The sequence below is a fragment of the Perca fluviatilis genome, chromosome 20 (genome assembly GCF_010015445.1).
Source record: "Perca fluviatilis chromosome 20, GENO_Pfluv_1.0, whole genome shotgun sequence".
Taxonomy (NCBI): Eukaryota; Metazoa; Chordata; class Actinopteri; order Perciformes; family Percidae; genus Perca; species Perca fluviatilis.
In genome coordinates, this window is record NC_053131.1 from 16627491 (window position 1) to 16649211 (window position 21721).

At 38.5% G+C, this 21721-nt stretch overlaps 2 protein-coding genes and 1 long non-coding RNA gene across 5 annotated transcripts in view; 2 read left to right on the top strand and 1 right to left on the bottom strand.

The window, feature by feature from the left end:
- The first annotated feature begins 2831 nt into the window (after positions 1-2831).
- On the top strand, positions 2832-8542 carry ptafr (platelet-activating factor receptor). Its single transcript, XM_039786694.1, has 2 exons — positions 2832-2914; positions 6492-8542. The coding sequence occupies exon 2, from the start codon at positions 6498-6500 to the stop codon at positions 7677-7679; it is 1182 nt and encodes a 393-aa protein (XP_039642628.1). The 5' UTR covers positions 2832-2914; positions 6492-6497; the 3' UTR covers positions 7680-8542.
- On the bottom strand, positions 8455-21612 carry LOC120549649. 2 transcript variants are annotated; one of them, XM_039786697.1, is made up of 6 exons: positions 21456-21612; positions 14492-14566; positions 13118-13396; positions 9241-9369; positions 9126-9153; positions 8455-8966 (listed from the first exon to the last, which is right to left on the bottom strand). In XM_039786697.1, the coding sequence occupies exons 1-6, from the start codon at positions 21481-21483 to the stop codon at positions 8846-8848; spliced, it is 660 nt and encodes a 219-aa protein (XP_039642631.1). In that variant the 5' UTR covers positions 21484-21612; the 3' UTR covers positions 8455-8845. The 2 variants fall into 2 exon arrangements, with proteins under 2 accessions (XP_039642631.1, XP_039642630.1); XM_039786696.1 differs by lacking the exon at positions 21456-21612 and adding an exon at positions 14665-14749.
- LOC120549650 overlaps positions 18954-21721 on the top strand; it is a 63036-nt gene continuing 60268 nt past the window's right edge. For both annotated transcript variants that reach the window (XR_005637412.1, XR_005637413.1), the window contains exon 1: positions 18954-19099. This is a non-coding gene — a long non-coding RNA (uncharacterized LOC120549650). The remainder of the gene's footprint in view (positions 19100-21721) is intronic.

Consider the following 21721-nt stretch of genomic DNA (forward strand, 5'->3'; position numbering starts at 1 on the left):
ATCTTGTCTTTACTGTATTAATCTTGAAGTACAGAAGCCTGTCTAGCTCACCCTCCCATGGCCCTCTCTTTCTCACTGCAGGGGGAAATTCCTCAAACCTCAGCCTTTGGCATGCAGTAGATCTGCCTGACCCTACACTCTCTGCTCTGCCATGAACCCTCTGCCAAGCAAGACGTGCAGCTACCTATGCACCCTTTCTCAGCTTCTCCCTGTTCTTCATAAGTGGCCTGAGCATACAGCCAAGGCCTACCCGTCTGTAAAATATCCTACTGGGGCGTTTCATGTCTGCCAGAGGCAAAGTGCCATGGATCAAGGTGAGGTGAAGGAGCAACTGTGAAAAGGTGTTAATGGGACAAGAGGAGCTGCACGCAGGCAGCTCCCTCCCTTCCTGCCTCCCTGAGGAATGCATGACTCTGACTATATAGCCAGCTATCCCATTAAAAAAAGAAAAAAAAACATTATGAGGCCCTGGCAGTATTCCCTCTCTCTGTCTCTGCACACCTGGACTGAAAGTATAACCACTTCTTGGGAGTAAGGAAATTCCTTGGACTGACCTGTGCAACAGTGCAGAACATCAGGGATCACCTGCATGAATCTGTATCTGATTATTTAAAAAAAAATTCTGGGCCATTTAGAGGCCAAATGGAGGAGTATGTTTGAGAAAAAGAATCAGATGGCATGCAGGCAGGAGCCAGACGCAGGTGTTGACCCTATGCAAGAATTTGTGAAGCATATCACTACTGTACTGCCAGTGCAACATGGGATGTGTATTTGAATCCAAAATGTATTTAACATTACCCTCAAAAACATTGCAAGCTGGTTCAAATTGAAAAAGTAGGTTTCCCTTAATTGATTGATAAATTCTGCATTAAAAAGGTGAGTGAATCGACAACTGTTTAGTCACATCGGCAACCATTACACTCAAATTTGTCTACTAGTGATATTTTCTCAGTTCGACGAGCTAGTTCTTCCTTTGTCACACAGGCCTTATGGCCGTCTCGGCTACTGCAGAAGTCAGTGTAGGGGGTAGACGGCAGTAGATACTAATCTTTATCATGGTTTGCATTGTTTTCATTATCAGAGGAAACAACCGTGACCCACACGTCTGAGAGTGGTGTCTGAATGGTAAATATGAAGCTACAGCCAGCAGCCTTTTAGCTTTGCTTATCACAAAGAGTGAAAACAAGGGGGAACAGCTAGCCCAGCTCTGTCATAAGGTAATGGAACCCACAAGAATTGCTGTTTCCCCCAGGTTCCAGTCTTTTAATGGAAGGTCAGTGCCCCCGATTTATTATGCCTGCCCCCCCTCCCTCTGGCCCCCCTGACTGTGGCCAATATTTTTGTAAATTTTTCACCCCAAATTTATCCCCAGAGGGGAAATTGTAATTATTCATAGGCAGTAAAAAATAAAATGTTTGAGTATGAGTACAAGTATGAGCATTCTTGTGTTTACACTATATACAATATATTTCCAAACAATTATATATATCTAACACCATACTTTGAACCAAACCACATCTCACATAAACTGCTCTCCAATTCATGACCAAGACAAATCTCACTCGCTTGCTGTGGAATCTTTTCAATCCCCATCCAAACCACGAGCAGCAAGATGTATCGCGAAAAGATTTTTTTTTTTTACAGTGGAAGCCTGTATACCCAGCAATGGCACAGCACGTCTGGCAGTTATGCAGGGCACAACCACCAAAAAGCTCTGCTGTCTTGTTCCACCGCCAAGCCATAATAACAGCAATAAGGTTGGGGAGGCTCGTTAACCTTAATCTCGGAATTACACTGTGGCACCACAGTAGGACGTGTTGTGTTGTGTGCTTGTACATAGGAGCCTGAAATAAACACAGAGAGCAAGAGTGGTAGTTCATGCAGTTCACACAGTGCTGTATGGAGCCTTTTTACCTGCAGGCTAAAACTACTGTACCACTGTTCCTTAGCCTCTTCCTCCCCCGTGTGGTTAGAATGCATTACTGCAACGGTCAATAAAGCAGAATAAGAACAGATCCTGCAAAAAATAAAAATAAATATGACCCTCAAAATGTCTGTGCAAGTCATAGCTGTATTTAGACTAGGCGATTAATTGTCATCATTCAGACTATTAGCCACAATCATGATTCACCATGGAGATAGAAATTGGTTTAATCAGAGGTCTGAAATCAAGCCTGTTAATCAATTGCAGCTGTTCATAATTCAATGTGGGAGAAAGAAGAAAAAGAAAGTAAAACTTGAAGTTGATTTTTTGTTTCCAATTTGGGGGAAATTGAAGTTAGTGTTGTGTTAGCCTAATTCTAGAAGGAAATAAAGTGAGTGTTTTTAATGCCCATAAATGAGTTTAAAGTGATATTCATCTTTATGGCTAGTTATAGCTTTATAACAGGCTACCTTATTAACGTTGTGTAATATTTCAACAAAATCCTTGAAATATTTAACCACTTTTTCTCTTGTACTGTAAACCTCATAGCTTAACTATAATTGTATCTATAATGATTTAAGTTATTCTTAAGGGAAAACAAGAACCTGATGTTGCTTTCTGAAATATAGCATTGATGTTTGCCTTATGGTCCCAGAAAAGTTACGTTAAAATGTAACTACGCCACATTTTTGGCGATACCCCCACTTGCTTACAAAAATTAAAAAACATTTTTAAGATCAGGGGAAAGAACCGCAAAATTCTGAGATTTCTCCATAGTGGACGTCTTTTTTATTTTCGTTTTGACGGACAGGAACAAACAGGAAAACATGGAGGTGGTGCGTGTTGCACAATACGGGTCTTTCCTAAGAAGACGTTCTCAGTTCACACCTTCCTCGTCCACGAACACACCCATTCCGTCACTTTAACGGTACTTTAAAGCTGCTGAGGCAGTCAGTGTTCACTTCCTGAGAAGACAACAAGTCTGGTCTGGTGAGTTACAAGCCTACATTTTATTTTTCATTTTTTTCTTAAAAAACTAAAAACAAAACAGTAGCCTAATACTTTCCTTTGATTTTCTGAATTAAGTAGTTCATAAAAAAAAAAATCTGCTTTTCTCTTCATGAAGTAGCATGTTTGCTGCTGCGAATGTGCATAGATAAATAGATAGACAGATAGATAGATAGATAGATAGATAGATAATAGATAGATAGATAGATAGATAGATAGATAGATAGATAGATATATAGATAGATAGATAGATAGATAGATAGATAGATAGATTGATTAGGGGGCTGTAAAAATGTTTTTCTTCATAAAATAAGAATTAATTGATTTAAGCATGCAATAGCCTCAGCAAGGAACTGAGTGAGTGTTCTGTACGCCTGTCTATGGAACAGGTGTTTCTGTGCTTTTCTGAGATTGTTATCCAATTAATTCAGAAATGCATGGCAAACTCACAAATGAGCTGCGACTTGAATTTTAGCAATTCAATTATAAATTTGAAGATGCAGATCTCAGAAAAGCCACCACTGGGAGGACGTACTTTTAATAATTACCTGCTACTAATTACCGGTTTAGTTTTTGTTGAAAAAAATAGTGGACAAAATAATAGAAACGCCTGTCAGTAGAACGCAATACAATTCAACTGCACCACAAACTACAGCCTCCAAATTATAAAGAAGGAGGTATACTTTATCAACCCTGCAACGGGGAATTCAATAGTTCACTATCTTGTTTTTATATTAAGGCTGCACAATAGGAGGAAAATATGCGATATGCGATAAGGTTGTTGAATATCGTGATAACAATATGCAATAAATATACAGATATTAAAGTGTACTCAGTTCTGCATTTCTGCAGCTTTCGGTATTCTGCTAAAATACAACAAATTGATTGTTGAATTTAAAACAAACGAAAGGAAATGATTTCCAACATTATTTTATTGAACAAATTTAACATTGAATTGAATATCAGCTGGTCAGCTGCCTAATACTCTTAATGAATCAGTCATTTCTGTCATTCTGAAGAAGGGAAAGGATTCTCTAGATCCAGCTAACTACCAACCCATTAGTTTGGCTAATGTAGACTATAAAATTCTCACTAAAGTTCTGGCTACGCGGCTTGAAAAGATTATTCCTTATATTATAGACCCAGATCAGGTGGGTTTTGTAAAGGGAAGGTCTTCCTCTGACAATCTGAGAAGTCTACTCCACCTTATGTGGCAAAACAGAGAGGCTAATGAACCTGTTGCTGCCTTCTCTTCAGTAAGAGCGGGAGGAAGGGAGCATAAACTTTTTCTTTATGCAGACGACATCCTTTGGCTGTCTGTAGATCCTGTCTCCTCAGCTCCCAGGCTCTTGGAGATTATTGGATCCTTCTCTGAAATATCAGGTTATAAGATTAATTGGCATAAGTCTGAAGTAATGTCAGTGTCTAGAACCTGTCTACCAACAATAAATAATGCACTTCAATTTAAGTGGATAGATTCAGGTATGCAGTATCTTAGGATTCATCTTACTACTACAAATTTTTTTTCCATTGCTTCAGCATTTAAAGGCTAACCTGGAGAAGTGGAAACTGATCAACCTTAGTTTATGTGGGAAAGTAAACACTATTAAAATGATAGTTGCTCCACAGGTGAATTACATATCCATGATGGTGCCATTGTCTGTCCCAGAATCTTTTTTTTAAGCAGTACAATAATAATAATTAGAGACTTTCTGTGGAATGGCAAAAAAGTCCCGTATAAAGCTTGAAAAGTTATATACAACCGGAAACAAGGGAGGGTTGGGTTTGCACAATGTGGAACTATACAGAACAGCTTTTGAGGTATTTAAAATAGCTAAGCACTGGTGTGGTGAGGGTTCAGCTCAGAGTTGGTTGGATATAGAGAGGGAACTCAATAGTCTCCATTTGGGACTATTGAGGCTTTATCACAAGCTTTTAAGAAGAAGAGACATCCAAACCCAATTCTGCAGTATTCTAGTGAGACTTGGGCAAAAGCGCATGAGCAACTGCATATATCCCAATATAAGCAAATGTATTCATCCATATGGAATAACCCTCAATCAAAGTAGGAAGGGAACCTTTTGTGTGGACCACATGGCTGAATAAAAGCATCAATAGGATTAGTGACTTGTATGTTTATGGCCTGTTACAGTCCTTTGAAGAACTCAAACAAAAGTTCTGTTTGACGGATAAAGCAGACTTCTGGAAATATTTACAGCTCAGGAGCTGTGTAACTAGTATTAAAATCTCACTTGATAATGATAGAAATAAGCTTCTCTGCTATTTGAAATTGCCTGAGCCTGTCCGTAATGCCTCTGTTTTTTATAAAATTATGGCAGATAGTTTGTATGATCATTCTAATCACCTGAGGTTAATATGGGAGAGGGACTTGAACTCAAACATTGAGGAAGAGGCATGGGAAAAGGTGGTGTCCAATGCAGAATGGCCGGTGAGGGATGCGATTAGCAAATTCACACATTACAAGGTTATTCACAGGTATTATTACACACCAGTCAAGCTTCATAAAGTGGGATTAATGAAGGACAATCTATGTTGGAAGTGTATGAATGTCACAGGATCCTACCTCCATCTTTTGTGGGATTGCCCCCTGGTTATTCTTTTTTGGAAACTATTGCTGATTGGTTAGCCACACTATTGCCAGAGTCTCCCCAGCTGTGTCTGCTTGGAGATAGGTCCCTTTTGCCGCCAGAGATTTCTAAAGCAGAGTCCGCTCTGACACTAGCAAATTATTCTAAGACAATGGAAAAGCCAAGTAAGGCCTAGTTTTATAGACTGGCTGAAGTTAATGACGGACACAGCCTCATTTGAGGATCTTATTGCAAGACTGAATGATCGTAGGGGTAAATTCTACCAGGTCTGGTCTCATTTCCTGCATTTTATTCAATTTGAACTGACTAGTTCCCCATAATTAATATTAATATCAAACCTAACTCGATCTCAGCCAACACCCCCATATTATTTTTTATTTATTTATTTATTTATTTTATTTAATTTTTTCTCTTCCTATTTTATTGATTATTTAGGTGTATGTGTTTTTAATTGTGATTTCTTTGTTGTCCAGATTGCTGTATAGTGTTTGTTTAGTGCTGTTGTAGGTTGTTGAATGTGGTGTGTTTCTCACATGGAAAAACAATAAAAACTTGAATTACAAAAAAACATTGAATTGAATTTCTTTTCAAACTGTAAATTTCTACTGATATTTTGTTTCAACTAACACAAAAAATCTCTGAGTGTCTATTGCGATATGTCGCAGCCTTTCGTGATGTGTATATTGCACCAGTTGATTACTGCGATGATCAACTGAAAAGAACTGCAAAATTTTGATATTAGATTGATATAATATCGATATATTGCCCAGCCCTATTTCATATATGCACACACACACACACACACACACACACACACACACACACACACACACACACACACACACACACACACACACACACACACACACACACACACACACACACACACACTCTCTTAAAGAACCACCAAAATGCTTTACACTGATGTTGATGTGTTTTGTCTCCCACAGACAGAAATGCTGGCCTCAACTACAGAACAAGTTGCCGTAACAGAGACCTCTGGTCTAGGATCTTCAGCCAGTAATGGCCCAACCTTCCTTGACTCTGAGTTTCGTTACATCCTCTTCCCGGTTGTCTATGGCATCATCTTCATCCTGGGCCTCTTCGCTAACCTCTACGTGCTGTTTGTCCTGCGCCGCCTCCGTGAAGCCAAGGCCATGGGCGAAATCCGCATCTACATGACAAACTTGACCATCGCTGATCTCCTTTTTGTCTGTGCCCTTCCCTTCTGGGTTGACTATTACAGTCGGCATGGCAACTGGGTCTACACAGACTTCATGTGCCGGCTGACTGGCTCGTTGTTCTTCATCAACACCTACACGTCCATCCTCTTCCTCGGGGCCATCAGCGTCAACCGATACTGGGCAGTCACCCGGCCCCTGGATGCGGCCTCCTCAAACCACAGACGTCGTGGGATCATCGTGTGCGTTGTCATCTGGGTGTTGACCGTGGCGTTGACTATTCCATATCTGGCATCTCCAGGGACCAACCCTGGTAAGAACAACGTCACTCGCTGTTTTGAGGGGTACCATAATCAAACTGATATGGAGAAGAAAACAGTGGCTGTCACTCATTTCGCAATAATTGGAATGTTTTTGGTTGTCTTTTTTCTGGTCGTGATATGTAATTTCCTTATTGCTCGAGCGTTACTTTCTCAAAACCTTCCTCAGTCAGAGTTCCGGTCTGCAACGATTATATCAAGAAAGTCCAACAGGACCATGTCCTCATCAACTAAAAGGCCCAGGGGGGTGAAACGGAGAGCTCTGCAGATGTTGTTAGCAGTGGTGGGAGTGTTTGTTCTGTGTTTCCTGCCCCACCATGTCATTCAAGGCTTCTGGACACTGGCGGTGTTGCAGATCACACAGGGCTGGGGCCACGTAGACTGGGAGCAGAAGACTCTTCAGGCACTCAATGACGCACATCAGCTCACTTTGCTTCTTATGGGCCTCAACTGCATTTTGGATCCTGTAGTTTACTATTTCGCCACAAGGAAGTTTAGAGGGTTCATCATGGCCCACATTAAAAAGGTAGTAAGGGGAGAGGGGTGCTCCCAGACGCTCACCTCGCAGCTCTCCATGGAGAGCAGGAATCATTGCCAGAGACTCAATAGCGAGCCCCAACAACCGGAAATGGATTGATTTGAACATATGTAATATTTGTACAAAAATGTAGATATCTGTCCCTTGTGTGGCATTCATGTTGCCACTGATTCAATATTAGATGACATGCAGTATTTTGTTTTTGTTTTTGCGCCTCTACTATATAACTATAAGCAGTTTTTCCTGGTAATGTAATTTAGTGTTGGTGACTCCACACCCTCTGATTTGAATGTGGCCTCACACACATTATCTTGACATTTAATCCCCGCATACTGTAGGAACTGCTGTCAGAATTGCACTAGTCATCTTGCTCTTCCTGTGTGAAGTACAAGCTGAAAAGCAGATGTTTTTGTAAGCAGAAGTACATAAAAAAAAAAGTCACATCTACAGTATATACAGAGCCTAGTCATCTCTTTTTGGGTGTTAAGAGTGGAGATTCTCTATAGATTACACACACAACTTAGTAGGCGTACTCCTCACACCTGACATCAATTTTCAGTATTGTGAAACAAGGGAAACAGTAATGCTTCAGCTATGTTTCCCCTCTGGCATACAATATTGTGACATTGCATAATGTCTCATGGTAAAAATCACATGATTCATGTGACAAAGAAACCCAACACTTATTAATATTCACCCATCTACTGTGTTTTTTATATACTGTGAGATTGCTTGCTGTTGCATAACAGATGTATGAAGCATTTTTATTCAGTGGAACACTTTTCATTATCTTGTATGGTACTCAAAAGTGTGTGTAATGTTATTTTGATCTTCCAAAAAGGAAAAAATGCTGGTTTTACTCCATACAGCCAACTCTTGTAATTACAATTTTATTTGTCTTTCATTTGCTGTATTGTGATGACTAAAGTAAATTAAAAAGTCAGTTTCTGACATTTCAACAAGCTGGGATACCTCTATCAATCCATGTACACAAAAAAGAAAAAGAAAACATTGCATGCAGTTTGAGACAGAAAATGATAGCAAACTACAAGTTTCATTAAAATGTACAAACCCAGAGAAGGAAGTTTGGTGGGAACATTTTACCTAGCTAGAACTATAGATCAGCAGGTTTTACCACATTCAGATTGTGTTTAAATTTGTTGGTGTGAAATTAGATTAAATCAAACATGGTTAAATGTAACTCTAAGCTCTATTTGCAGATATTCTGCTGCTGAACAAAATGCTCTTTTTGTCTCCACGAATGTTCATGACAGACTTGAGTACACATTATCCACAGAAACAGTGGTGGGGTCCAGATCACAGTAGGCTTGGCTTGTGTAATTCATGTACACATCTCCGTCACTTTCAGTCTGTGGCAAACCTCCCCTGGTGTGTTGAAAAATGTGATCAGACTGTTATTATATACAACCTTCTAACTCAGCTGGCTTAAAACACACACACATACATATATACATATATATATATATATATATATATATATATATATATATATATATATATATATATATTCCTATGGAGACTTACTTTGGTGACTTTTCAGGTCCAGGAAAACCTTTAAGAAAACCAAAAAATTAAAATCATCTACAGAACATTTGCTTAAAATTGAACCCAACAGGAAATGCTCTATAGTGTTCTTTACCTTTAGCTGCAGTGTTGATGGTCAGTGTGGCACCAAATCTTTGCCAGCCCAGCCAAAAAAGAATAGCAAAGTTGATGCTCAAGGCCAGGAGAGAAAGGACAAAGGCAGCTATTCCTAAATACTCACCGACTGGGAAACAGAAGAAGAAATGCAGGAGAAAGGCTTAGTTGTAGGTCACACCAAAAAAAAAAAAGATAAACAGTTGAAAAGACAAAAACTGAACTTTTTATTAGTTAGTTGTTCAAATAATGGCTATATTAGCATAGTGCAGATATATCAATAGCTTATGTGTTAGTCGAAAAGTAACAAGAAATCTCAGTATAATGCAAAAGGCAAAACGGTGAAAAAACAGTGGTACCATTGCATTATTTGTCTACCAGAGACACTGACAAATTACTTTTTTGGGGGGGGAGGGAGCATTTCTGCCTTTATTGGATAGGAAAGCTGAGACATGAAAGGGGAGAGAGAGGGTGGAAGACATGCAGGAAAACCATCTCAAGTCACCCTCGAACCCTGCACATTCTGTGTTGAGGAATAAACCTCTGCATATGTGCACCCGCTCTACCAACTGATCTAACTGGCCACAGACAAAATACATTTTCAACTGTAAACATTTCCAATATCACAATTCTTTACCAACAAATTTTAAACCTGCAATAACTGATTATTTGGCCAATTTGGAGCAGTGTTAACACGCTGTAAACACAACACTGATTTATGTTTACCTATAAAGTTTATTTTGTGAACATGTTGGCAATTTGCCTATTTACACATCCTTTAAGAAAGGATACACTGTTATCCCAAATTAGTTGACTTTACACAAGGTGAAACTGAACAAGTCAAGTTGTATTAACAGAGCGTTAAGTTGATGCTGTGGACAAATCAAGTTTACATAAGTAATCATTACTAAACGTTTTTTTTTCATGTTGTCTGAAATGAGCATGTTAAGTTAAAGCTTTAGTGCGTATATTTTTTATATTAATGAAGGTCGATTACATTCAAGCCATTGCCAAATGAGTTGATACAAAGTTAATTAAGAGTAAAAAATATCTGGATTGAAACCTAATTTTGAGAAATGTAATATTTTGAGAATTGGGACATTAAAAAATACCAATTTTATTTTAAACAGTTCGGCCCCTGTTAAATGGATTAATGGAGAAGTTAATATATTAGGGATTTATTTACCGGACAACTTTAAAGAAATTGTTAAATATAATTATGAGAGAAGGATGGAGAAGGCTGATAGAATTTTACAACCTTGGAGGGGAAACTCTCTGACAATTCAAGGAAAAGTAACTCTGATAAATACATTAGTAATTCCACAATTTGTTCACTTATTAATGCTTCTTCCTTCACCTAGCACAAAATTCTTTAAACAGTTTGAACAAAAAATTTTCAAATTTATATGGAATGATAAACCAGATAAAATTAAAAGGCAATATTTATATAATTCTTATGATAACGGTGGACTGAAGTTAAAAAATCTTCAAATGATGGACTGTTCCTTGAAAGCCTCTTGGGTGACTAAAATTTATCACAACAAACAATGGATTACGAGCCAGAGATTATATTCAGCCTTTTCCTTCTTTTCGAATAATTTGTTTCCTTTTTACCAATTAAAAACAATACATATTGATAAACTATTTCAAAGTAGTTTAAAAGAATTATCACCATTCTTCAAGGATGCACTGAAGGCTTGGTTGAATTTCCAGTACTACCCTCCAGATACAATTCAAGATATTCAGACACAGTTGCTATGGATGAATTCCAAAATTATGGTTGGAGACAGGCCATTGTTGTGGGAGGAATGTGTTAAAAATGGGTTAATTTTTGTCAATGACCTTTTAGACTTATCTGGAGATTTTATTTCTTATGAAAACTTGAAAACATTTTTTAGCATTTCTCTCGATCGGTTACAATTTAACCAGTTAATTTCTGCAATTCCCCAAATTTGGAAAAAGAAATTGCAAAATGATAAGAAGAATAAATTAATGGTTTGTCTCCCACCAATAAGATGTTTAAAATGGTTATCTGGTGCAAAGATAAATAAAATAATATATATTTGGAAAGTAAATATCACAGGCACTGCACTTTTTCCACACAGAACCTGCTTGTTTTGGGAAGACGAATTTAATGAACCAATTTTGTGGAAAGATTACTTTAAAACAATTTATAGAACTACAATTGATTCATATTCCAGAATATTTCAACTTAAAATCTTTTATAAAATTATTGCAACAAAAAAGTCTCTGGTTAAGTGGCAGATAGAAAAAGACCCTTGTTGCAGGTTCTGTGGGGATGAGGAGGAAGACCTGATGCATTTGTTTTATTTTTGCCCGCATGTGGCTAAATTTTGGACCAAGATACAGATATGGTTAAGGTCTATGGATATTGTTTTGCGAATCACACCTCAGAATGTTTTGTTATGTGTATATGAGGGTAAATGTAATCACTTTTTGAATATGATTGTTTTGATAGGTAAAATGTTTATTTTTAAAGCTAAAACTACATCAAATTTATGTATAAAACACTTTAAGAATAGAGTTTATCATCAGCATATGCTGGAAACAATCATAGCAACGAATAACAACAGAATAATTGAACATGAAAAGAAATGGAATGTTTGTCTTGAAGATAGAGGATTGATTTATATAAATTTTTTTTTTTTCTTTTCTTTGTTGTTTCTTTATTTTGTTTGCTTTGTGCTTTTTTTATTTTATAGTGTTTTTTTTTGTTTTTTTGTTAAAACACTACGAATGTGGAGTTGAATGTGGTGGTGATTGTGGTGTGAATACATGGGAGGGTGGTAGGGGTGGGTGGGGGTGTTTGAAGCTTGTTTTGTATTTGTAATTCTTAATTTGTTCTATGTATTAGATTCTAAATTAAAATTAAAAAAAAAAAAAAAAAAAAAAAAAAAGTTAATTAAGAGTATCAGCTCCACAAAATTCTCTCTGTATTTCTTAGTATGGCTATGTTCAGAAACTGGTGTCATCCCACGACTTTCGCACGCATAAAATCGAGTGAAGATAATGACCTCTTCTGAAGAGTCCATCATGTTTTTTTAATCCTCCATGTCCTCCTTGGCTACTAGCAACTGCATCATTACTAAGAATTCACACAGAAACTACGCACTATAGCATTGAACATGCAAAAAACGTAACAAAACAAAACATTAGGCTACTTATCAATGCTACAGAAATAATTTCATTTAACTATGGTATTTTCCTTTGTGGCAGTATAGCTTTAAGATTAATATATTCAATAAATGTGTTTCAATAAAGCAGAAGAGATAACAATACACACCACATTGAAAATTTAAAATGTCTTAAACAGGGAAACAATTTTCACTCAGTTCAAATGACCCCGGCCCTCCCATAAAGAAACTTAACATGCTTATTTATCTCTGCTTAACATGATCTGTGCACTGCATACTTAAGCTAAGATTATTACAAACAACTAATGTGATTTAGCAATGAATATGTTTTTTAACAGAACATGAAAGAATAAGTAGTGACCACTAAAAACTTTAATTACAACTAAATCTCGGTTTACAGTGTACGGAGTCGTGTTTCTGTCCACCTGATGTCCAATATTTAGGCTACTCTTTTTCTAGATCTGTTTTTGGACTCCACCAACTCCTAAATCACTAGCTGCTAAATGCTCAACAATGTGCACCAGCTAGTTGCTAACTGGTAGCAGATAGCAAGGTTTTTAGAGCCCTTTTGCTAAAACACAGCTTGCCAGAAACAGCTATGAGAGCAGTGAGAGGAAACCAAAACAGCCAAGTTGGAGGCTGAACAGCTAAACAGTGAGCTGAAAGACGCAATGAAGCTCCTTAGAGCTGAGGGAAACGGCAGTGTCAAAACAGACCACCAACCTGTTGCATTCACGGAGACGATATAGACAGTGTGGTTAGAGCTCACGCTTTCCAGAGAGAAATTGCTCTCGCTACGGCACCTGTAAAGCCCGCTCTGCTCCGGTTTGGTAAGGGTCATCATATTCCTATCCGTTCCCACGTCTTGCCAAGTCTGATTTTTCAGGTGTTGCCAGGACCACTTGACGGACACTGTAGTGGTGAAAGCACTGCAGTGCAGGTCGACTTTCTGACCTGCTGCAACTGGGTAGTCTGGTGTGGCCACCAGCTGCAAAAGCTTTTCTGGGGAGAAAGAAGGGTGGGGTGGAGGGTGAGGTGAACATTTAATAGTTTAACAATTGCATACTTTTTTCAGCCACACTAGTGGCATTGTTCTAGAGGTGGCAATGTCTGCTTATTGGTTGGTTTATGCACCACTTTGGTCCAGACTGAAATATCTCAGAAACTATTGGATGGATTGCCATGAAATTCTGTAGGCTACAGACAGACATTCATGTTCCCCAGAGGATGAGTCCTGGTGACTTTGGTGATCCACTGACTTTTCATCTAGCTCCATTATCGTGTCAAAATGTTGCTTTGCTTCTTATCAAATCACTGCAAAATGAATGCCATTCCCATCAGACTCATCTGTGTTTAGTGGTAATGAACAAATGTTAGCATACTGCCCTGATTCCAGAAGTAAAAGTCCCATTAATGCTTTCCATATACAAAAGCAGAAGCCTGTGTTCATAAAAACTTTGAGGTAGATGTGAACTAAGACTCCAAAGTATCTTAAAATTCAGTTCCATGTGCCACTAATGGCGTGTGGAAGCTAAAGATTGCACTGTTAAGAAAACTGAAAACACAATCTGCAGGTGAAATTAATTAACTTTTAAAATCTGGGTCAATTGTGGGTAAATTCAGCTACTACGTATGGCATTGTGTGTTATTCACAACTGTAACAATGTAGCGTTTTAAATTTACAACCACTCTGATTCACGCTTCTGACTAGTCTTTTCTCTCTGGCAATGGTGGCTGAGGCTCATGGGTATTAGTGTTAAGACTGTAAAATGAAGTACAAGACATGATTTCTCAGAAACGAAATCATTAAAACTGGTAAAATAAACCTATAGCATTGTCATCCAGGGGGAGTCCTGTGTTCAGTACCTTTGAGCAAGGCATTTAAAGAAAAGATTTAAATGGGAACACAGTATGGGGAAAACACTTCCAGAACTAGAGCCCCCACCCCTTAGCATGCTAACATTAACATTTAGCTTTAAACACTACTGTGTCTATTAGGTACATCCTCACAGAGCTGCCAGCTTGGCTAAAGACTCTTTGTCTTGTTTTAATAGTTTCATTTGATCGGAATTACTGAAAAATGTAATTCTGCATCACCTTCTGCAGCTGTAGTTTTAGAATTATTCAGGGAAGGAACAGGGGTTGTAGGCCATGTTGTAGTTGTGGATGTCCCTGTAAATACAACAAGAAGCACAAATAAAGGTTGACAGTATATTTGAAACCTATACCCTGGATTCTGTTATTATAATCACTAATAAAAATGTCCTTACCTTTGCTCTTACACAAAAAGAACAGGAGAAAAAAGCTAAGCCGCATGTTGTTTTGAGATGAACAAAAAGTAAATGCAACACTCACTTCAGGCAAACAGGTACAATAATGAATCAAATGTTATAATCAAAGCACAGGTGAGAATGGAGGAAGTATGAGAATGGGAAACTGAAAGAAAAGGAAGTTTCAAGTTCCTTTTTTTTCTTTACAAATATTCAGCAAAACAAATGAGCAGAACTAATAAAAAAACATTCTCCAATTTTGTATACAGGGCAAGCAGCAGAATGCAATGTATCCACCTCCAATACCTTTTTATTTCAATAAGCAAGGTACGCAGGAAGCAGAAAGGAAAGTCAAAATAGGAAAAGGAAAAACTATTATACATAAAATCATAGAACCCTAGCTTAACCAAACCAAAGGATAAGAGTAAATAAATACTAATGCACAAATGAGCATGAAGAGAATCATAATTAAACCTAATCTCACCCATGAAAGCCGTCAGTTTGTAAAAATTTTAATTTGTCAATCAATTCAGGAAAAACAGTTAACCAGACTCTGCAGTTTTATTTTATTTTTTATTTCAGAGATGACGGGCAACTCTATCAGACTCTCAACACACACTTGGTTTTAAACATTTCATATCTGCGATGGTGGTCACCTTCAGGCTCAGGCTGTGATGACAGCTAAGATTGTTGCTGTTGGACAGTTTGACACCAGACCTCTCACCTGAGGCAAACGCTCACTGGCTGCCAGAGTGTATGGAGAGCAGGTTAGGAGAAGCAAGTGGATTTATGTGGTTTTCCAAAAAAGCACAGAAATTAAAGTTCCTAATTCATGGTTTAGTTGAAATTTTTTGTTATTGAATTCCATAATATTGTTCGGTGTTTTTGTTACACTCATAAAAACATATGGCCACATATGGTCTTGAAAGCTCACCCATAACCACTACATGCTGAACCACAACCAAACCATCACCATTAAATTGTGTGTAGGTCAAACCATGTGTTAAACCCAAAGTAAAAGTTGTCCCCACAGGGTGGTTGATCACTTAGTCATTGTGCAAACAGCTTTTTGTTCACACAATGCGAGTGGTATCTTGATTAAATTCCTGAATTCTCATGCTAATAACTACATATGTTTGTGATAATACACTTTAGCACAAACAAAGTTACACCCTACAGTTATGTGCCTGAAATGCAGGAAGTGCTCTCTCTCTTGCATCATAAAACTGTTACATAAATATAACTGCTTCCGTTTCTCATGACAACAAAACCATCTACTGTAGGTAAACAGGTAACAGCTCCATAACACCAAGTAGAAAATACATATTCAAAACTTTTACAGAAGTAGATGTAACACTACAAGACTAAATAACAAGTTAAAATTTAAGCTGCAAGCAGCAATGACGGGGCCCCGCACCTCCCCGCATGCCGGTGGTGCTGGCGGGAAGCCGGTCAAAGTGGGCATTTATGCAACCGTCGGACACTGTGCTAGTAAGACTGTATTTCCTGCGTGGAGTCTGTGGCATTGGAAATGATGATTTGCTGTGTCCATAAGTGTCTACAACAAATGGTTTGTGCAAGGGTGTGGTTAAAGTATAGAGGACAGAGCAACCTCTCACCAATAAAAAAGGAACTCTGTGCTGAGTGCAATGATGCATCCTACAAATGTCAGATTGGACAATGTAAAGTAGCTACAAACCACTTCCTCTTTCCTTTGCCAACTGACGTCGTTTTTGCTTGGGCCACAAGGATGCGTGAGTATTATCAACAAAAAGTGGCAAACATGAAGTAACAAAAATGAAAATACTTGAGCAAACTGAATTTTACCTACGTGCAGTACTTCAGTATGTCCTGTTGGGATCAGTTTCATGGCGTTCTAATAGTTTAACCCTATCATTTCTTAATCGTGATCATCTTTTCTTTGAGTTGAGGCCCATTTTAGAATCATATCGAGTCAGCTTTAGTTAGTAGCCTACTTATAGTAGCCAAGGTTTACAGCTTCAAACAATGATTGTTCTTTGTAGTGCCTCTACATAAACAGCGCAAATCAGAATTAATGTCAGAATTACGTCTGAAAACACAGAAACAAAAAACAACTTGGTTTCATTTCCACATTGTCACTGTGAAATTTGCAATAGACACGATGAAGAAATGGTTGGAAATGAGGCACATAAGTCACATTGCTAAAATGGTATCACGACTTAATGTTTTCAAAGCAGCATCAAATTGGGATATTTTTAGAGGGTGACCTTATCTGCACCCTTATTTCCTGAAATGTTTTTTTCTTTTCCCCTAAAAGAGAGAGATGGAGTGAGATAGTGTTTCTAAACTGTGTCCATCTGTGACTTCCTCTTAATGAAGTTGTGTATAGCAGAGGGGAAAGAGGAACCTCTCTGTCTCCCGTTAGTATGGCCAAATAAACGAAGAAAAGAGCGATGAAACTTTGAAAGTCAAAGTGAGATCCAAAAAACACATCTGCAGTTACCGCTTATTGCCATAGGTGCCGGCAAAGACAACAAAACGGAGATATTTGAGATCGTGCCTTTAAGTATGAAATGGTGTAGCACAATTGTGTGAAAATCCTAAAATATTGCATGTTTGTTTATCATTCAATGTACTTATACATACAGTATTGTTACGTGCTTTCAAAATTGCATTACGTCATTATCTCTCTCTCTCTCCTTCCCTCTCTTTCTCTAAAAGAAAGATAGATGATGATACCGTATGATTATCTATAACTGCCCTCATCTGTGTGTATGACGCATGCATGTGTGTGTGTGTGTGTGTGTGTGTGTGTGTGTGTCTTTTCCCCAAGTCATTATTCTTCATTATTCCTCTATTATTCATTACTCATTCATTATTCTGCCTGTACTGCTGGCTACAGTCATGCCTGTTGGTTTGCACAGCATACATCACTGTGGCCCTCCTGCCAGTAGATGACACTGAAATAATGGGATGAAGTTTGTGTGATGTGTGCATGTGCATATACACATGTAATATTGTTGCACTTGTTTATATTTGTTTTTATCGACTTGGACCAATGCAAAAAGCATAATTAGTGTTATAGTTTAATGACTATCTGTGTGACTACCTATGAATATTATCTGTTTGATCTCTAGGGTGAAGCATTCGTCATGTGACTGATGAAGCTGATTTGGGATCAGATAATGAATAGTGTGAATCCGTGGTGAGGGTGGGTAAATGTGAGGAAAAAGCAGTTTTAACAGTCGTCATCTGTCAGTTTTCCTTTGATAAATAATGTCAAGAATAGAGTACCATCTACAATACCATCAGGCTGTTGTGCAAAGAGAAAATAAAAATGAATAGGGAAAGAGAAAGTTAATAACTGAGGAGGGTATTCAGCACTCCAACAGCACAGAAAAACATACCATGCACATTTTCAGTGGTACATTTAACAAAATAAAGAAATCAATACAAAAAATAAACAGCTTTAATTTTTGGTCCGTACATAAAGCAGATGTCTAACATACTTTTACTATATTTTTTTTTACAGAGATCCAGTGAACGAAATATGAGTTTTTTTTGAGTAACAGGAGTAATGTCAATTACACAGCAATATCTGAACTTTCCTAACATTAGCTAACATAAGCTAAAGCTGTAGCAGCACCCCTGAGTATGGGTGCATTTTATTAATTATGGATTCAACTTTTAATTTACAGAGGGTCTTTGAAGAGAGTCTTATTTCTTCTTTAAAGAGTCTCACTTAAACCCCATGCTTTAGCCCAGGGATCTTCAACAGGGGGTCCATGACCCCTAGGGGGTCCTCAGAGTCAATGCAGGGGGGCCTCTAAATTATTGTTATGTTTTGTAATTTTTTTTCAAAAATTAAAAAGTCCTAAAATGAATCCAACATATTATTATCAAATATGAATCCCCACTGATGATAGGCTTACTGGCCTATAGGTAAGGTAGCCCCTAATGCCATCCCCAGATACAGTGTAAGGATCCACAGTGCTACCTGTATGTGTAACATTAAAACATGATTTATAAAATCATGTTAAAGATTATTAGGCTATTTTAATACCTTAGTATTCTATGCAAAACTATATGTATACATTAAAGGTTTTAGGCGGCCCCACAGGTTTTTGTAGGCCCAGTTTAATATGCAACTTCATTTTATACAATATATGTAGTAGGGGGTCTCTACTCCCTCTCTCTTTCAGTTAGGGGGTCCTTGGCTTGAAAAACGTTGAAGACCCCTGCTTTAGCCTAAACCTGCAATACCATATTTATTTTGGCCACTTGGAGGCAGCGGAAACAAACTGGGAACACATTGACAAATCATCACCTTTTAAGCCCACTTCAGGTTAGTATGGCGAACTTGTTAATGAACAGCTTCATTTGCTACACATCCAGAAGTTACGGAGCAACATTAGCATTCATTTGGAACCGTGTTTCTGGCCACCTGATGAATGTAAGTCCAATATTTAGTCTCTTTTTGTTCGGTTTTTGTCTGTACGAACTCCTGAGGGAAATATCTGGCCGTATATGGTGCGGAGCAGGTAGCATACAGTGGGTTTTTAGAGCATTGTTTTTGCTGCAAATGATGCCATGAGAGCGATGATAGTGAGCCAGCACATTCAAGTTGTGGGGCGGGATTACAGCTAAAAAAAACAGGCTTTAAAGCTTGTTCGACCTCTTTCACGTTGTACATTGTTTTCACATTTGACACATTGTACATAGGCTACAAAAATATCGGTTATAGACGATTTAAATGGAAAGACATACTTAGTGAGGCTGCAAAGCGCAACAGTAACAAACAGATTAGGACCCTTTGATTACGTTTCAGTCACCCTTAAGGTGTATTTTAGCATACAGAACGGGTACAAGTGTGAAAAGTACAAGCTTTGTGCGTTTGAGGGTGGATTGTCAATTGTTATCTGCAGCTACAGGCCCTAAATGTGTGTTTGTTCTCATTGAGAGCTTTAACTGAGCCAATACTCAACCACTGGGTGGTGCTCAGCACTCATAGTTTCCATCCCTTTCTATATGTTGATGCATCAAAGCCTCAGAGAGTACAGTAGGCTAGCCTTCCTTTCAGGCTTTTCCCATGTGATCCCCAAAAATCAGTCTGCAATTTTAGTTGCTAGATGAAGCTGCTTGATATGGATGACTGCCTATAAATCCCGTATCTAAGTTGTGTAACTCAGGAGAAATCCATCAGGCAGGTTTTCCAGTGCACTGGAAGATTGGAAAGTGTCACTTAAAGGTCCCATGGCATGAAAATTTCACTGTATTAGGTTTTTTAACATTAATATGAGTTCTCCCAGCCTGCCTATGGTCCCCCAGTGGCTAGAAATGACGATAGGTGTATTCCTGCTCTGCCTTTGAGAAAATGAAAGCTCAGATGGGCCGATCTACCTCCTCTTTCTCTGCTTTGCCCGCCCAGAGAATTTGGCCTGCCCATGAGAAAGAGAGAGACATCATGGCTTTCAAACGAGCAAAGTGGCAGTTGGTCAAGGCCACACCCCCATCTTCCACCTTGCCCCCCCCTCTCTCTTCCTCAATATGCACAACCGGCGCAACATCATAGAATGTCTCTGAAACAGATTCACGCCCACTTTTAGGGGAAAACAATCCCGCATTCCCCATAGACGACAACAGCGTAACGACAGAGGAATGTAAATCGCTCCAAACTTTTTCTTTAAACAAACAGTTTTGAATTAATAACTATGCCGAAAGGTTGCTGAGTAGTTTGTTGCACCAACAATACATCCAAAAACCCCGGTCTTCGATTTGTCCTCCGCCATGTCCTAAAATAGATCCTGATAGATGGGCTTTGGCTCCAGGCTGTAGACCAGACCAGCGGCGATCAACCTTAGTTTATTAAGGTATTGTGAATGCTCAGGTTCAGGCAAGGTCACAATATAAACATTAGACATGTGTATAAAACAAACCATCTGTTTAACAAGAAAAAAATCCACACACATTTGTCAAAATTATGATCCAAACACACGTCAAATTGCATTGACTTCTATGGGACCGTCTGTTTTCTATCCCCCAAAAGGGGGCGCGGCCTTGAGTTTTAGCGAAGTACCCGTATGTGCGGGTTGTGCGTATAGCTACAGACACAGAAATGGCACATCCTAAGGAAAGCTCATTGTGGGACTGGCTCTAGTGGCTGTAATTCTGCACCAAGGCTGAATTTCGGGAAAGAGACTTCAGATACAGCATTAGGGGATCACTAAGGTCTATATAAAAGCATCCAAAAAGCAGCATGTCATAGGACCTTTAATTGCAGGGATATTGAATGTATTTAAATTTGTCCGACACAACAAGCATTTTGGTTTTGATGATAAATTGAGTCAGATATCATTCAAATCTTGATTACAGTCTGCTTCTTTGGTTTTAGATTATGTAAATAAAAAAAAAATCTATGTGTATGAGAAGACTATTCTCTGGTTTATTGGTTAATTTCCTTCACATGAATTCATGCTTTTGTCTGCAGCACAACCACACACTTGCCTTCAGTGTGACTGTCTCTGGCTCTGGGGTGTTTTTAGTTCACACTTGAATTGCTGTTTCCCTCCTCTTGTGCTTTCAGTTTCTCTGTGTGTTCTGAACATTATCCCTGCGGGGGGTTACTGTCACTTCGTTACAGAGGAAAATACATTATCATGTTGTTGAGTGGAGAAAAGCATGAAATCCAGTCAGAGATTTCCTCTTGGAGACAATTGTTCCTGATGACCCAAATGAAATATGATGGCATTTTGTGTGTCTTTGTGTGTGTATGCGTGTGTGTAAGCAGAGAGATGGAGGAGTGCACTCACCCCTGTAACATTTTTTGATGGATAACATTTTTCCCTCCTCTCGTCACACGTTGATTGTCACGGTGATGACGAGTGGCTTCCTTCTGCTTTTGTGGTGGGTGGTGGGATGTGACAATCTTACGGGCAGCTGCTAGCATGTGTCTCCTTGCTCTTTCTCCTACAGACTCCCCTCCACTGCCTCTATTACCCCCCCCCCCCTCCAGTTCAAATAATAAACTCCTCACTTATTGTCCATTTTACCAGTCCTCTCCTCAGTGATCCAAAAC

Bases quoted from the DNA above. Each gene is read 5' to 3' on its own strand.
- LOC120549649 (XM_039786696.1), bottom strand. From the start codon at position 14,710: ATGCGGCTTAGCTTTTTTCTCCTGTTCTTTTTGTGTAAGAGCAAAG. The intron at 13,397-14,491 runs GTGATGCAGAAT...CTTTCTCCCCAG, and splicing joins TAAAACTACAGCTGCAGAAG to AAAAGCTTTTGCAGCTGGTG. The intron at 9,154-9,240 runs GTAAAGAACACT...GTTTTCTTAAAG, and splicing joins CATCAACACTGCAGCTAAAG to GTTTTCCTGGACCTGAAAAG.
- ptafr (XM_039786694.1), top strand. From the start codon at position 6,498: ATGCTGGCCTCAACTACAGAACAAGTTGCCGTAACAGAGACCTCTGGT.